Source organism: Hemicordylus capensis, chromosome 4, assembly GCF_027244095.1.
Source record: "Hemicordylus capensis ecotype Gifberg chromosome 4, rHemCap1.1.pri, whole genome shotgun sequence".
In the NCBI taxonomy this organism is placed as follows: domain Eukaryota; kingdom Metazoa; phylum Chordata; class Lepidosauria; order Squamata; family Cordylidae; genus Hemicordylus; species Hemicordylus capensis.
Window position 1 is genome coordinate 136,478,121 of NC_069660.1, and position 18,051 is coordinate 136,496,171.

Genomic DNA, 18,051 nt, shown 5'->3' on the forward strand with positions numbered 1-18,051 from the left:
AGCAGCTACTACTCAGTGTCTACTGCTTTAAATTTAAAATGCAGCATCCGCATTATGGAGTATTGAGGGGGGGAGAGTTAACTGATAAAGAACCAAAAATAATTCATGAAGTAGACAACCATTCTGTCTACTTCAGTCTACAATTATTTTTTTAATGAGGAGTCTTTCATGGATGTTTTATCAAGCAGTGGAGTATATAAAAGCTAGATAAATATAAATATTAAACCAATATTCCTTTAATTGGCACTGGCTCAATTAAAAGAACGTTAGCTTAGTATTTATAATTTATCTAACTTTTATATACTCCACTGCTTGATAAAACATCCATGAAAGATTCCTCATTTTAAAAAATTAAGGTCACAATCCAACCAAGGTGCAAGCACCATTGACCAGAAGAAAAGCATTAAGGGCATGCATACTTAATACTTAGATGAGTATCAGCAAAAAGGTTTAGTACTCACAGATATCAGACATTTTGCTAGCTCCTGTAGGGATGTGCAGAACTGCGGTTCAAGCACAGTTTGGGAGCTTTAAGAAAGCCCCTTGTAGCTTCCTCCTGGGGCGGAACATGTCCCAAGAAGCTTCACGCGGCGCCAGCACACACATGGTGGTGTCAGCATGGTGTTCCTGGCCACACATGTGTGGATGCCATGTGTGGAGAGCACCACATGGGACTTCTTGGGATGTGCACCACCCCAACAGGAAGCTGCATGGAGCGGCAGAGAGGAGGTAAGGGCCTTCTCTCCTCTTTCTTAAAGCTCTTGAACTGTGCTCAAAGCATGCTTCATATGCACATCTCTAAGCTCCTTCTCCTCTTCCACATTGGTGGCACAGCCCTTCACTCACCATGGGCAGCTCCTGCCATGCTTTCCGCCACTCCTACCACCCTCACTACCACTTGCCAGCAGCTCTCTGAGCCTCTCAGAAGTGGAAAATGGCCCCTTCCTGTCTGCCAACAGGAAGGGTGCCTTTCCCCTTCCGAGGGGCCAGAGAGTCATGGGAATGGATTGTGTGCTGTCCGTTCCCAGAGGCTCTCCAGCCCCTCAGAAGGGGGAAGGCCCCACTCCTGACCACAGACAAGGAAGAGGCCTTTGCCGCTTCGGAGTGAGAGCTGCATTTTTCAAACATCTGGGATACTAGTTTAACAAAGCTTGGGTACTCATGAGTACCACTTATGTGAATCTCTGCACTTCTACTTATTTCAATGAGTCAGACTGCAATCCTATGCATCTTTACTTGGGAGTTAAATCCCACTGAGATCTACATTCAAGTAAACATGAAAACGACTGCACTGCCATTGTTTCATCATTCCCTAAATATGTTTTACTGCTATTGTTTAGAACCGTGTTTCAGCTTAAATAATTGTGAGGCTGTTGTCATGAGCTGCCAAGACCAGACTAGGGCAGCAAAGCCTAGGCTTGGCTGCCTGTGGGAACGACCAGAAGCCACTTGGCTCCTGGTGGCAAACCCGGCTAAGAAGCCAGGCTGTTAAACGAGGCTAAAGGAGAAAGCGACCCATTTAAGTGACCATCTGTTAGAGTTGGCTGCTCTCAACCGGCGCAGAAACACACTGGAGGCCTCCCCACAATGCACTGCACATTCACATGGTGCATTGTGGGATTTCCAGGGACTGGGACATCGCACCCTGCTCCCCCACCTCTACGCTGCCTAGGGCAGCAGCAGAATGCCTGGGCTCACAATCCACGTGCCCAGACACAGCACCGGGATCATCTGTGGGGAAGGCGAGCTTCTGCTGCCTTCCCTGCCACCCACCCTCAAGCCCTCTCTCACGCAATCATGAAAAAGGGCTCTGTGAATCCTACCGGTTGTGCGGCTTCAGCTTTCATTAGGTCTTCATACACTTCACCACCTTCATCTTCCCCATAAACACAATCATAAAGGTCTTCATCCTCATCTACACCAGTTTCACTTTTTTAAAAGAAGGCAGAAAGAGAAAAAAATAAAGAACTAGCAATTGAAGATATTCAAGGAAATTAAAAGCTTCCTATAATGGGGAGAATGAGAGGAAGTATGCATCAGCTGATGGTCTGGGTAAAACCCAAGTGGTGTGAAAGATATATGATGAAAGCATTATCAAACGATTTTGTTACCCAAATATTCAGAACTCAAGTCCTACAGCCATTATTTAAAGAGGCTATTTCCCAAACCACACAATTTCTCAAATCAAATCTCAAATCACGTACAGCAGTTAAATATCTTTAATATTTAAAGATATATTTATGAAAAATAAAAACAGCCTTGTAGAAATATATCAATTAAAAAAGAAAAAAGAGAGAAGAACCTCAACATTCCTACTACACAAATATTAAGTTCTACAGATAGCAACCAGTCACCATCAGGTCAGATTCAAAACAATTTGAAGGCTAGCCTGCAAATAAGGTCAGAGGATATCAGCAAAACAGACTGTACCCTTCATATGATTATCTTCCCTACTTCTCAGGACCCCTGTTGTGTTCATAGCTTGCTCCATAAAACTACTCTTATCACAAGGCTTGTTTAAGGCTTTAACCCCAGCCAAACCGGTATCTTTCCTTTCTCTCAAAGAAACTGTTTTTTTTTTAATTGTTTTTTAAACCATTTGAATATCCAAAACTGTTTCATGGTATCACATGCAACTTAGTAATGGAGCAACTGTGTCAGAGACTGCACCACACAACTGTAACACAATACAGATTCTTCCATTCAGACCAAAACATTGTTTGTTAGATCAAGTGGTTTGGAAAAGTGACACTGCAAAATATTCTATTGCCACACAAGAGACACATCAAAGAGAGCTTCATACGGGACAATTTTATAACATACTCGATTAGATCTGGGAGGCCTTTGTAAATGTCTTCATCATCCACACTTTCTTCTGTAGGAAATGGCCTATAGAGATAAAAGGTAATAGAAAAGAACGCATAAACAACATTAAACTGAGTATTCCCTTTTTATTAGATGCACAAGACAGAACATTTAAGCACAAGTTTAGAAGACTGTATATAATGAATATATGTATATAATGAAACTGCATATAATATAATGATCCCACTGGCTGTGGGATCACATGTCTTGTCTTCATGTATTCAATAGCTATCCAAAAGGGGGTGGAGACTGAAATTATCTTTATCTCCTGAACTGGAGATAAGGATTGCACATTAATTGGCATAGGTTCACAGGAATCTGCAAAAGTGTCTACTGTCTATATCCCCTTCCCACTGAAACATTTCATAAAGCACACAGAGGCAGTTTGATATTGGAGGGAGCACACACTGTCAATTATAGGCACAGAGCTTCAGTCATTTGATATGAATTCCCAAGTGACTACATGTGCATATGGAGCACAGGAGTACCTATAACCACTACATACTCACATTACCAAAACTGTCACTTAAACAGTGCAGTAACAGCTACATTGCCAAGAGCACAATGAGGATCATAGCCTGATGATACAGGGTGATGTGCAGCAAACATTTAGAACTGGCCAGGTATTAGGTTGGTAGCCTCTGGATATCTGCATGCAATTATAATACAGGTTGCACAGAGAAAATCCAGTGCACAAAGGATAAAGCCACATCATTCATTGCCCAGATAAGAATCAACCATGCAATTTTGGCCCATGTGTGTAGATTGTGTACAATTTATATGTGTAGATTGTATTCTAATGTTACAACTCTTTGTGGACATCAAAAGTAGGGCAAGCCCACAGGCAGACAGGAAAGGAAGCTCTTGCTCCCCATCACTAGTATGGGTTGATCAGTGAGAGGTATCATCCAATCCAGCCACAGATAATTTGCCTATAAATCAGATTGTGCCTCTGTTAAAAACTATCTCTCTGTTTCAGAAAAACCATGACATCTTATTTTAACAGAAATGTAACACTAACTCATCTGCTTGACTAATGTGTTTTAATATTATTTCACAAGTGTTACTTGTGCTACGACCAAAAGTCAAAGTTAAAAATGAAATCCTCAGCTATATTATACCTTATTCCAGTGGCTAATGCAAAAGGAGTGCGGGAAAGCTTGGATAATGTTTCTATGACCTACAGAAAGAGTTGAAAGTATTTGTTAGTTACAAGGAAAACACACGTGCCATAATTCAAATTCCATTAAATCATGGGAAATGATAAATATCTTCTATTTATCTAATACTTCTATCCAATACATTATTGCAGATTTTAGGGGGACTACTTTATCCACCTTAAGTGGTACAGCGGGGGAATGCTTGACTAACAAGCAGAAGGTTGCTGGTTCGAATCCCCACTGCTACTATATCAGGTAGCAGCGATATAGGAAGATGCTGAAAGGCATCATTTCATACTGTGAAGGAGGCGGCAATGGTAAACCCTTCCTGTATTCTACCAAAGAAAACCACAGGGCTCTGTGGGCGCAAGGAGTCAAAATCCACTCAGCTGCACACTTTACCTTTAGGGGGACTACTTTAATGATCATTCAACATTTAAACAAATTCTCTTTCCACAGATTCAATATTTATAGTCTATATCAAGCACAAATGATAGACTGTTTCCTTTACTGCTAAAAATATTTGTCATGGAAGTAAACCCCCACCCCACCCCACCCCACCCCACCCTTACCCTCAGTATTGAATTGTTCGGCTAAGTAGGAGGATTAAAGATACAGAAAAGACTTACACCATGCATATTTGTTAGAGTGTACAAATCAATTCAGCATTAAATCAAATCAACTTGAACTTGGCTGATTAGTGTTTCGACTTTGAATCGAATCACCCCAAAAAGGGGTGATTTGATTCAAAGTCGAATTGAAGCAGCCAGATTCGGATCAAATCTAGCCGAATCGATTCGACTTTTACTGTATGGGGGGAGGAGAACAGCCTTTAAAAATGAAAACAAAGAGGCACCAGGAAGCCCTGAATTTACCTTCAAGGTGCAAAGCATGCGGTGGGGGGGGGAGGCAGTGACCCAACCTGCCACTGGCCACTTCTTTGAGGAAAAAGAGGGGCATGGAAATGCCTTTTAATTGCTCCTGGCAGAAATGGTAAATAGTGCACAGATGGCAGGGGCAGGGAGGCAGCCACCGGACTTGCCATCCCTCCCCACGGCTGGCCTGGCCAGCTGCTCACCCTGACTGATACAGCATCAGGCTAAGCCCGCTAGTGACTCCTTTAAATGCCTCTGTGCAGGTGCAGGGAGACCATTTAAAATGATCACCTGGTGTTCTTTTAGAACATGTGTTTCTGCAAAAAAAATGAGCTATTCCCATCATTACTGAGTTAATGTTTGAAAAACTCTTTAGAAACATAGGAAACTGCCATATACTATTGTCTTCACAGACTGGCAGCGGCTTCTCCAAGGTTGCAGGCAGGAATCTCTCTCAGCCCTTTCTTGGAGAAGCCAGGGAGGGAACTTGGAACCTTCTGCTCTTCCCAGAGCGGCTCCAGCCCCTGAGGGGAATATCTTCTAGTGCTCACACTTCTAGTCTCCCATTCATATGCAACCAAGGCAGACCCTGCTTAGCTATGGGGACAAGTCATGCTTGCTACCACAAGACCAGCTCTCCTCTCCTCTCCTTAAATGCTCTAGAGCAAAGTGTAAAATACTTTGAAGTAGTAAGAACTAGGAAACCTTTTTGTTTAATGTTCAACTAATTACACACACACACACACACACACAATCCAGTACACTGAGGAAACTTATCAAGAACCAACCTGTCACAGATAAACAAATTATATTAAATAAAAAATATAAATTAGATAAAATTCATCTGTACCTCACATGCTGTTTAAATACTACTCTAAGTTGCATGTAAGGGGCATTTGGAAAAGCTGCACCCCCACACACAATTATGAAAACTGAACCAGGGGGGTGGGGGGTGAGACAGGGCATGCACTTTCATGTCCCTAATGACATGGTCCAGGGCACTAGTTGGACACAATGTCTGAACTGGCCCTATATGATCATTATTTATTATTGACTAAACTTATTGCCCAAACCATTCAAAAGCAAAGTAACAGAAGAAAAAAGAAATTATTTCTTTTGCACCTAGTCACCAACAGGGGGAGCTGTAGGACAAGTCACTGCTTCAGTTCAAAGTAGGTCTCTCAGCAAACATGCTTCAGCAGCATACAGCAAAACAAATGGTAAACCACAACTTGCGTTTTAAGTTTTTTAATGTTGCATTGTAAGAGCAGAACACGAGCAAATGGCAATCATCGGTGGAGACAGAGATTAAAGAACAGTTGGTATGGAGTGAGAAAGGAACGAGAAACCTTGGGACAAAGTTAGTTTGCTTCCTGTGTGGCATCATTCTTGCTTTCATTTAAAGTACGAAGCTACTGCTGTACTCTACTTATCACTTATGAGCCAACTTCTTTCGAAGAGAAAATACAAAGCTATGTGAAGCTTACTGTCTCAATTTTTTTTCATACATTCTAACACAATGCAATTTTGAACAATTCTACTTTAAGGTCCTGTTAACTTTGATTGAAGCAAATAAAGAACAAATCCTAGAATAAATTAATCAATGAACAGAAAAGCATTTACTATTCTCCTTTTTCCAATTATACACAAGGCTAAGATTCACATTTCTCTTTTATTTGTAACTAACACACAAGAAAATTCATAATCAAGGGTGCTATATAAACTGGTAACAGTAACATTGATTGCTCTCATAATTCAACCTAACTGGTAAATGTTCACATTCAATTCATTCTGAATTAATGTAATTACCAACCTCAAAGTCAGTTTATGAACCAAGTAATTATTTTAAACTTTAGAGCCCAGCTTTCAAACATGTCTCAAAGCACCTCACAATATAATTCAGCAACATAATCAACCATCAAAACATCACAGTTGCAGACAGAGACTAAATATAAAGAGCCAGTATGGTGTAATGGTTTGAGTGCTGGACTAGGACCGGAGAGACCTGAGTTCAAATCCCCATTCAGCCATGATACTTGCTGAGTGACTCTGGGCCAGTCACTTCTCTCTCCACCTAACCTACTTCTTGTTGTGAGAAGAAACTTAACAATGTACACCACTCTGATCTCTTTGGAGGAAGGGTGGAATATAGCAGCAGACTAGAGGTGTGCACAGAACCACGGAGCTGCAGTCCGGTACTGGGGTAGGGGTTCCTTTAAGAGCGGGAGGAGGGTGTACTTACCCCTCCTGCCACTTTCCCCCCCTCCTGTGCACGTATTTTAGTCAACAATTGGGGCAGCAGGATACCTGCCTGCCGCCCCTTCCCATGCTCAGCTGCAAAAGGCTTCAGGAAGCCTTTTGCGCATGCACGCGCATGTAAGGCCGCGCGCACATCACGGAGACGTGACACACGCACAAAGGCCTCCTGAAGCCTTTTGCAGCCGAGCGGGGGAAGGGGTGGCAGAGAGGTATCCTGCCACCCCAATTGTTGACTAAAATACATGTGGAGGGGGGAAGCGGCGGGAGGGATAAGTACACCCTTTCCCGCCCTTAAAAGAACCCCACCCCAGTCTGCCCGAACCCCAAACTGCCCATGTCCGGACCGGTCCGAAGGCCTGTAGAATGGCCTCCGGGCCGGTCTGTGCACATCACTACAGCAGACGCCCAGCATAAATCTGACACATGCTTGTATACTGTTTTATTGTGTGTTATTATCTGTTACTATTTGTATATATTAGTTATATTTGTTATTCTGATTTTTCTCTCTTGGCTGGCCAACAGCTGTAATAAAAAATTGATTGATTGAATTAGACACAGATTTTAACCTTAAAAAAAAATGTTTTAGTGTTTTAATTTTGTTTTAGTTTGTGCTGTTTTATTGTAAACCTCCAAGAGACAAGAGTTTTGGGAGATGTTTATTTATTTAATATATTAATATATTGCCCCAAACCTGCATCTCTGGGTGGTGCACATAGGCATGTGCACGAACCAAGGTTCCAGGTGCCATGGGGGTGTGTGTGAGCAGCAAGCAGCACCTTTAAAAGAGAGTACAGCAGGTCCTTACCTGCTCTCCGCTGCTCCATGCAGCTAAGCTTCCCACTGCAGCACCGCTCCTCCTAACAGCCCGTGCACAGTGCCAGCATGCACATGGCCTCCGCACATACAGAGTATATAAATAGTGCACATGCCTAGTATATAAATATGTCAAACAAAACATGACCTTACTGAAAGGACCAATCAGGTTAACAGGACAGATGTGTAACAGGAAAGAATTCCCAAGTTGAGGAGCCAACACTGAATCAGCCCTATGCATAGTTGTGAGCAGTCTCACTTACTATGGCAGCGGCAACCAGAAAAGGTCCTTATTTCCAGATCTCATAATTTGGGGGAGTCAAATTTATTTACTTACCTACTATACTTATATCCCACTCCTCCTCCAAGGAGTCCAGAGCAGTGTACATGGCTACGATCATGGGTGTAGCATCCATTGAATGGGGGGGGCAGGGGCATAGCTATAATTGAGCAAAAGGGTTCAAAGAACAGGGGCCCCCAGCTCCTGAGGGCCCTCCAGCTCCACCCCTCCCTATTTTCTTCATTATCTCCCTCCCTCTGGGGGGGCTTCCAGAGAGAGGGATGAACACGGGCCCCCTCTCCCCTAGCTACGCCCCGGGGGGGGTCAAATGTCCCCAGGCCTGGTGGACCCACAAGGCTCAGGGTGCACCCTGTCACCACCGCCCTTTCCACGCCAGGCACTGGTACCCTGCTGCTGCTGCATGCTTGCAATGGAAAGAAGCATGCTGGGACTTCCTTTCTCCTCCACCTCCCGCACGCTTCCTTCTCCCAGAGGACCACCGCTCACCACTGCTCCTCCAAAAGCCATGCAGGGAGCCGCCAGAGAAAGGGCTGCCTGTCCCCAATTCTCCACTGCCCTCCCCACCTGGCACTGCTGGCAATGCAGCCACCCAGCAGATTGTGGCTGGGGCTCCCTTCCTGCACTTTCCCCCCCAGCCCCCGGGAAGCTTGCTATGCCCCTGGTTATGATTATCCCCACAAGAACCCTGTGGTTGGTGTTAGATAAATGACTGGCCCAGAATCACTCAGTGAGTTTCGTGGCTATATGGGAAATTGAGTCGCCCTGGTCCTAGTCCAACACGCTCACCATCATATCACATTGGCATGGGAAAGGGTGCTCCACTGGTATTCTAGACCTCGACTATAGAAGATTTTAAAAGGATAGAACTAGCTCCTTGAATCTACTCCAGAAGCACAAGAGTTTAGCTCCCCACTCAGAAGATGCCAGCCGACACGCAGTCTCCCCCTGCGCTGGGATGGCTGCTTCGATTGCCGCCTTTCCCCTATTCCCCAATGCTGTCTTTCCCCCAGCCTGACGTTGGCTCTCTCCTGCAAGTGCCACTCCAAGTCCCAAGAGACAGTGGGGCAGTGAGGGCTGGCTGTGCTGCTGCCTGCCTGCCCCACGGCAGCCTGATTCAGCCAGGCTCAACACTGGAGGCAGCAGTGCTGCCGAGGAGGCTGTCAAGACGCTTCCGCCTGCCATCCAGGCTGTGCCTGTGCAAGTCTCAGGTGAGGGCGGACGAGCACAAGGCGGCTGCAGTCAGCAGGCAGGGGCTGCAGTCGACTGGAACCAAACAGCCACCCTCTGTCAGGTCTCCCCCTGTGCTCAGTCCTCCTTCGCAATGCTTTCTCTTTCCCCTTGACCCCTTCCTCACATCTCCCTGCTTGTTTCTCTTTTTACTCTGCTTTGTTTGTTTTTGTGCTCTGCTTTATTTTCGGCAGTTACTATTTCTGTGTTACTGTTAGTGCCTAACCATTTTTCCTTCTTTGTCTCTCTCTCTGCCCTTTGCCCCTTATGGTACTCCTCTGAAGTCAGAGTTCGGGGCACAGTCACTGGTTTAGCTTTACTGAGAGCTGCTGTGGCAGTCCCTTTTGTTTGTCCTGAGTTTTCCTTACCTGTCCTTTATGGGACTCCTCTAGAGTCAGAGTTTGGGGCACAGCTTTTGGCTGCTGTTTTGACTCTCCTCTTTGGACCTTAACTGCCCCTCCACAGTGCTCTCCTCTTTGGGCTCCCCTCCCCCTTTCTCTTCCTCCATTCTCTCCTCATTATGTCTTTCCTTCCTAATTCCAGATCTCTTTTTGATCCTTCTTCCTTCCCACCCACCCTTTCCCCCTTCTTTACCCTTCTCTGCTCACTTTTCTGACCTTCTTGCCTTCTCTTGTCTGCTTTTCCTCCCCTGTCAAACTGCATCTCTATTCTGCCCCCCAACATTGTCCTTGCTTTTTTTCTCTTTCCTAGCATTACTTGCTTGCAAAGCCCCTCTTTCCCTACATATCATAGTGGGGTAGCCAAAAGGCCACATGAGGATAAGGAGGTGAACCCCACATAGGAAGATGACGCTTTTAGAGGAAACTGGGGCTGTAACACATGCTTGCTTCTTGACTTTGGAATACTGTGAGGTCTCTGTTGCTTGTAAAATCAAAGAAAAGGTTGCCTTTCCCCCAGATGGATCACTCAGTAAATGTGATTCTTTGAGAATACAACAAGTAATGTGTTGATGTTAGATAATGTATAGCCATGAGTTCTTGGATATTTGGAGTATTACTGAATTCCATTTAGTGTTAGTTCCATTGAACTGTCTAATGGTGTGGTTATTATCAGTGCTTTTGGTGAAGATAAACCATTTCATATACAAGAAGTCCTCAGATAAAAACATGGAAAGAAAGGTGATGGTTTATATACAACAAAACCACTACACTAAATAATTTTAGGAGGACATTTACAATATTACCAAGGATATAACATTACAAAGACATGCTTTTCTTGCCTGTGGATAATATTGTGATTAATTTTTTGTAAGTGTTGTTCCTAAAAAAGAATGGTTTCTTTGTTGAAAGGGGTTTGATTCCTACTTGTAGCTTATTTAGTGAGACACACAACTTTACAGAATTGTTCTGTTTGTATGATAGGTGGTGCTCCTTCCAGACAGTATCTACTTCATCAAAATAAGTATCAATAATCAAGAATATTAAATATAGAAACTTATCCTATATAATAAAATGGTTGGTGTCTGCGTCCGTGTCTCTGATGGTTGGTGTCTGCGTCCGTGTCTCTGACGGGTGTTCTGGGCATGCGTGGTGCGCGTGCGCAGAACACCCGAGAGAGACTCGGATGGAGATGCCGGCCGCCATGTTGGTCGGGCGGCACTGCAGCCCAGACAACAGCGGCGAAGGGCCCTGCCCGGCCGCGGAGGCCGGCGGAAAAGGGCCCAGCCGGAGACTGGAGCCAGGCAGGCAGGCAGAGAAGCAGCTCGCCTGCCGGGCGAGGATGGCCCCCTGAAGCGTCAAGCCAGCCCGCTCGGTGGCAGCAAGCGGGGCCCTTGGCCGGGCGGCTGTTTGCCCAGGACGTTCCTCGCAGGCTCGCCTGAACGGAGCCCAGCAGTGTCTCCCTCCCTCCAGCCGGGCTCTCCTCCGGCCTCGGCCAGAAGCGCAGCAGCAGGACAAAGCGGAGCCGCCGCGCTCTGCCTCCGCTGCTGCTGCGGACACATCCCCTTCCCTCCGCGAAATGCCCGCCTCACTGCTTGGTGGCCTCTCCCCGGGAAAACTGGGGGGCGGTGTGTCCAGGTCCCTTCCGAGGCACACCCCAGAGCTGCGACTGGGGAGCCAGACTGGGCGGGCTGCTGGCCGTCCCCCTGCGCAGAGGTCTCCACAGCTGCCAACTCACTTGATGACTCGGGAGAAATGCGCAGCCCCTCCAGCTTGGGAGTGCAGCACGGAGCTGCCTGGCGGGGCTGCGGAGGACTGTGGGGCAGGGGGAGGGGGAAGGGAAGGGCAAGAGGGAGTGGAGCGGGAGGAGGGCAGGAGGGACTGGGGCAGGAGGCTGAGAGGGAGGGGAGGGTGAGAGAGAGGGGAAGAAAGGGGAGGGAGGGGAAGAGAGGCAAGAGTGTGGGGCAGAAGGGAGGGAGGGAGAGTGGGGCAAGAGAGAAAAGGGAACAGCCAGCCCCAAAGAGCGAGCCCGGGGCAAGAGGGAGTGGAGCAGGGGGAGGTGAAAGGGCAAGAGGGAGTGGGGCAGGGGGAGGTGGAAGGGCAAGAGTGAGTGGGGCAGGGGGAGGTGGAAGGGCAAGAGTGAGTGGGGCAGGGGGTAAGGCAAGAGGGAGTGGGGCAGGGGGAGGGGGAAGGGAAAGGCAAGAGGGAGTGGGGAGGGCAGGAGGGACTGGGGCAGGAGGCTGACAGGGAGGGGAGGGAGAGAGAGAGGGGTGGGAGGGGGAGGGAGGGCAAGAGAGTGGTGTGGGAGGGAGGGGAAGAGAGGCAAGAGTGTGGGGCAGAAGGGAGGGAGGGAGAGTGGGGCAATACTCTTAGAAAAGGGCCCCCACTCTCGACCAGAGGAGGCGGTGGGCCCGGCCGGGTGGAGGAGGACGCGGTGTAGCCGAGGCGACGGCCGAGCCGCCGCCTCAGCCAGAGGAGGCGGAGTTAGCTGGCCCCAAAGGTCTACTAGCGCCCATTAATTTAACGGGCTTAAAGTTACTAGTATTTAATAAGTTCCTATAAATATTTTCTTATTTTGATGAAGTAAATACTGTCTGGAAGGAGAACAACCTATGATACAAATGGAATAATGTTGTAAAGTTGTGTGTCTCACTGAACAAGCTCCAAATAGGTATCAAACCCCTTTCCAAAAAGAAACCATTCTTTGCAAAATATATGCGCCTTTTAAAGTTTAAATTTTTCAGCTCTGCTTCTGCCTTCTTTTTATTTGTATAACAATTCATGTTTGCACACACTGCCTTGATACTGCCGCCCAGAACAAAAAACTCATTCCACTCACTGATTTAAAAAATTAGAGGGAACACTGCTGGCTTGTTGGAAGCCATGCATTCCAGACTGCTTCTAAGGGCAGCCCCGTATACAGCATGTTAACAGTAGTAAAGAGGAGTTGCCATGACATGTTGCACAGTACTAGATCCTAATTTGCCAGGAAGGGACAAAGACACTGTACCAGTTGATGCCAGTACAAGACATTCCAGCCCACAGACATTTGAACATCCAGCAAGAGGCCCAGATCCAGGAGCTTCCCGCAAACAAGCTTTTTCCTTCAGTGGAAGTACAATGCCATCTAGGACAAAGATATCGACTCTCTGGCAAAGGTCTCCCTTTTATAAGTTTTTCTATCTTGTCTGGTTTGAGTTTCAATTTATTCAGTTCATGTAGTCCATTACTGATTTTAAGCAAAGCAGTGTCACACCTGGCTCAGACAAAAAGGAGAAACAGAGTTGGGTATCATCTGCCTATTGATGGCATTTCTCTCCAACCACTTGGACAGCTTCTCCCAGCAATTGCATGTAGATATTAAAAAGGATAGGCAACAAGGCAAATCTCTGCATAAACTCACATGATAATTCCACCGAGGTAGGTGGAATCAGTAGCCTTCCAGCACTATATATTCATAACATAGCTTGTACTGTGGGTGGACATGTACCCCAGTGTTGCGTTTGTTAAGTTGAATAGAAAACAAGATATTGATTTATTACTTTGTAGTTGTGTCATACTTCATGCAATACTCAGGTTGTTAAAGTATGTGGACAATTCAGAATACTTGTTACACCAAAACTGAATTAATACAGTCCATCTGTACTAACCTCATTATTTATACCAGAAACTGTTTGCACAGTTATTGAGATTCAAAAACTCCATCTATGACAAATTTACAATTAATATACCACTCTTAACCAAAATACAGAAATGAGATATTATTATTTTATTTATTCGATTTCTATACCGCCCTTCCAAAAATGGCTCAGGGTGGTTTACATAGAGGAATAATAAATAAATAAGAAAAGATGGATCCCTGTCCCCAAAGGGCTCACAATCTAAAAGAAACACAAGATAGACACCAGCAACAGTCACTGGAAGTACTGTGCTGCGGGTGGATAGGGCCAGCTACTCTCCCCCTGCTAAATAAAGCAAATCACCACGTTAAAAAGGTGCCTCTAGAGGCGTAACTATAGGGGGGCAGGGGGGGCACGTGCCCCGGGCACCATCTTTTCTGGTCACGTGGGGGGGCGCCGCCATGACAAAAAAAAATTTCAATTTTTTTTTTATTTTTTGTTAATACAAATGTTTCCTGCTCAGTGCAGCAACGCTGCAGCAGTCAAGGGAGCACGTCGGCACCCCCTCCCCCACGAGCGGTCCCTTCTGCGCCGCCCGCGCCCCCCCCCCATTACTTTGCTGGCACCTGGCGGCCAGTCGGTGGCCTGGCTTGGCGGCGGGCGCTTGTGAGGAAAAACCTAAGTATAATGTCGTATGTGGGGGGGCGCGGGGGGCGCCATTTCAGTGCTTGCCCCGGGCGCCGTTTTCCCTAGTTACGCCTCTGCTCTTTGCCCAGTTAGCAGGAGCAGTTATGCTCTTTTCCCACAAGAAATGAGAAGAAAAGGTTCTGGTCTAAGCATCTAGCAGGGCTGCACAACTTCAGTCCTCCAGCAGTTTTTGAACTACAATTCCCATCATCCCCAGCGACAGTCGGCAACAGTCAGGGATTATGGGAATTGTAGACCAACATCTGCAGTAGGGCCAAAGTTGTGCAGCTCTAGAAACACAAAGAGTGATTACATTATTACAACAGCATGTAGGGTCTCTTTAGCAAAAGCCAAATATCAATATTGGGATATACTGAAATTTTAAGCAATATTACAAGGGGTTGGTGGATTAACTTCACTGAGGTTACTTAACTTCATTGAGGTTGAGCATGGAGGAGCCGCAGAGCACTGAAAACTCTTTTGCCTTCTCAAACGGAGTAAAATCCACTTGACTCCTTCCAGGAATTAACCAAAGCTAGAAATGGTTGCACATGATGGCAAACTGGGATAAAAGGGGGAGATGTGGCAAGTCACAAAGACTAAGGTAAGGAGGAGAGTAATCCCACTGCCAAACGCCTGAAGTTAATTCCAGTGCTCCATCTAAAGTGATCCAGCATTGCAACTACTCACAAATAAGGTAAAGTGTGCCGTCGAGTCGGTGTCAACTCCTGGCAACCACAGAGCCCTGTGGTTGTCTTTGGTAGAATACAGGAGGGATTTGCCATTGCCTCCTCCCACGCAGTATGAGATGATGCCTTTCAGCATCTTCCTATATTGCTGCCGCCCAGTATTGGTTTTTCCCATAGTCTGGGGAACATACCAGCGAGGATTCGAACCGGCAACCTCTGGCTTGGTAATCAAGCCATTTCCCCGCTGAGCCATTAGGTGGCATACCTATACACAAATAAATCAGCATAGCTACAATCCACTTATTATCTATGTATAACTAAGTATGTATTGTGATTTTCTGGGATTATGAATAAGCTATTTGAAGACAGGAGTCTTAGTACCTCTTAGAAAACTAAATTCTTCTCCTAGTCACGCTCTCCCTAGCAGTCTCTTATGTTGTCAAATGCAATGCCATAATTAACTGCTAAACATTAAAGACCAAGCTGTAAGACATACCCAATTCAAAAATATATATATTTTAGCATGCTTGCTGGGAGTTAACGTAATTGCTACCAAACACATCTACAACACATCAACCATCAACACGATACTTAAGCCTTCAACAAACATGTCAAAACTGGAAATATACTTGTAGATGTGATTATGTAATTACTAACATCACCGCAGGTTTATTCACTCTGTGTGTGTGTCTGTGTGTGTGTGTGTAGAAATAAGTTATAAAAAGAAACTGAATTCACAAAAGATATTAGAATGCACAATTAGTGCCCACGATACTGCATTGTGCATTACCTCAAAGCATTCTATGCTCCTACACCAGAAGTTGGCAACTGTTGGCTCTCCAACTGCTGGTTAACTACAACTTCCATAATTATTATGAGAGCTGCAGTTCAACAACAGGTGGAGAGCAAAGGTTGCCAACCCATGACCTACACTATTATGACACTTTACAGGACTTTTCAAGACGTCCATTACCCTAGATTTGAATTTCCATCACCACACTACACAAATAGATAAAGAAAGCCTCAAGCAAACTTCTCACCTATTCTTGTTTTAATTTCTGCCAATTGCAAAACATTAAATTTCAATAGTGCTTAGTCATGACTAACTAGTCAGGCTCAGGCTACTGGGCATAACCAAAAAGTTCAGTCTCTTCAAGCAAGAGGGATGGTTGGTTGTTTTTAAACTGAAAATTTAACATTGCAAGAAAAACAATTTAGTTTTAGGAAGAACCATGAAGTTAATGTCTTTCAGCTCATGTAAACAGATTCAGTCAAATAGGAATACTGTTTACATTATAGTTAAAATGCAAGTGGCCACACCATGCTTTAAAGAGCTGCACAACTTCAGTTCTCCAGCTCTTGCTGGACTACCCAGCCACAGCGGCCAAGAGCGAGGAATGATGGGAGTTGTAGGCCAACAACAGCAGGAGGCCCAAAGTTGTTGTCTTCGAACAAGAAACACGCAGGAGTTAGGACCACATAGTGCACAATATATGCAGAGCGTGTTCTGAATCCTTACAATCTCAGCTTCCAGAAACAGATATGCAGACTCCAGGCAATTCAGAAGAGGCTAGCTAGTGTGCACACAATAATATGTTGCAGAAAAGACTAGGGATGTGCAAACAGGTTCGACATAGAACATGTTCAACGTCAAAATTGTTCAGTTTAACCTTTCAGGGTCCAACTGAACCATCACCTGTTCGGCCCAACCCTGGACCGAACACTCCCCGACTGTTCGGGGCGGTTGCTGATTTTTTTAAATTAATTTTTTTAAAAAAAATTACTTACCCCCTTTGGTGGAGTTGTTGGAGGCGGGGGGGTCTGCGGAGGTTCCCCCTCCCCCCGCCGGCCTCCCTTATTGCCCCTACCAGCCATTCGACCCGCTCTTCAGCCCGTTCAGGCCTCCCCACTCTAGCACGCCGATCATTTTGGAGGCCACCATTCCTGCGCAATTGGCCTCTGCCTGACCCAGGCCACACAGAGGCCAATTGCGCAGGTGCAGAGTGGGGAGGCCTGAATGGGCTGAAGAGCCAGCCGAATGGTTTGTGGCAGCAATAAGGGAGGCCGACGGGGGGAGGGGAGGCCGGCGGGGGGAGGGGGAACCTCTGTGGACCCCTTCCGCCACCTCCAACAACTCCCCCAAAGGGGGAGTAAAAAAATTTTTTTTAAATTGTTCGTGAAACACACACACGGACCGAACCTTTACAACTCTCTATAGCCTAATTTATTTATTTTTGGGAGGTGGGGTTTGATATAATTACGGAACTGTTTCTTCTATACCTATTTTTTCTGGATCACAGCATCCTTGGAAGTTTATTTTTATAACTACACGGTCCCTCAAAAAAAGCAGCACATCACCAGACCACCTTTTTGCTTCACTATCAGAGAGTTTTCCATTTTTAACTATTAACTCAAGGTGAAAGCTTCCTCCACCTCCTGCTTTATAATTGCTTGTCTATAAATGCTGGGCTCCAAACACATTTTAAAACTCTTCTCCCCATTGATTATTTTGAAATACATCCTCCACAAACCTTGTTACATTATTATATAAAGCAGAGACAAGACAGCAGAAATATTGGGAAACAGTTAGGAAAGCCACATGCCAGTAGCCTCCCTGTGAGTGTGCTAACAGAAAAAAATTACACACTCAGATTTGGTTTGTGAAGCTTCTTGAGCAGTTGGCTGCATTTTGAAATCCCAGTGCATAGCAGACTGAATCCTAGACAGAGATGGATAATGTGCCTAATATCTCGCAGATGAAATCCATAATTATAAGGGTCATGATTTCTGAACTTTAACTGAGACTGGCAGTTTCAGTTCAGTTCATTCTGCCCCAGATATCATGTCTGTAAACCAATCATTTTGGCTGTTAATTGACACCATTGCTAGGACTGTCAGCAAGGAAATATTGTTAAACGTGAAACAGACAGAACTCAGGCATGAACCAATCAGTGGAAAAAGTGAATATAGTTCACACTACACTTGTAGCCCAGATAATTTTAAAATGTAGGAAATAAACATAACGAATGCACTGATTTCATGTAGGAATTGTTAAACCATAGCACATTTTCCCACCTAGGTAACTATATTGTTATTTGCCTCAACTAGAAAGCTAATTCAGTTCACCCTCTCAAATCTAAACTTACATTGTGTAAAG

General features: G+C 45.4%; 1 protein-coding gene across 3 annotated transcripts in view; it reads right to left on the bottom strand.

Annotated features, from left to right (window-relative positions):
* VAV3 (vav guanine nucleotide exchange factor 3) overlaps positions 1–18,051 on the bottom strand; it is a 252,339-nt gene that overhangs the window by 153,523 nt on the left and 80,765 nt on the right. For all 3 annotated transcript variants that reach the window (XM_053247816.1, XM_053247819.1, XM_053247817.1), the window contains 3 exons: positions 3,987–4,045; positions 2,824–2,889; positions 1,824–1,929 (listed from right to left, as the gene is read on the bottom strand). In XM_053247816.1, the coding sequence (XP_053103791.1) occupies positions 1,824–1,929; positions 2,824–2,889; positions 3,987–4,045 (231 nt within the window). The remainder of the gene's footprint in view (positions 1–1,823; positions 1,930–2,823; positions 2,890–3,986; positions 4,046–18,051) is intronic.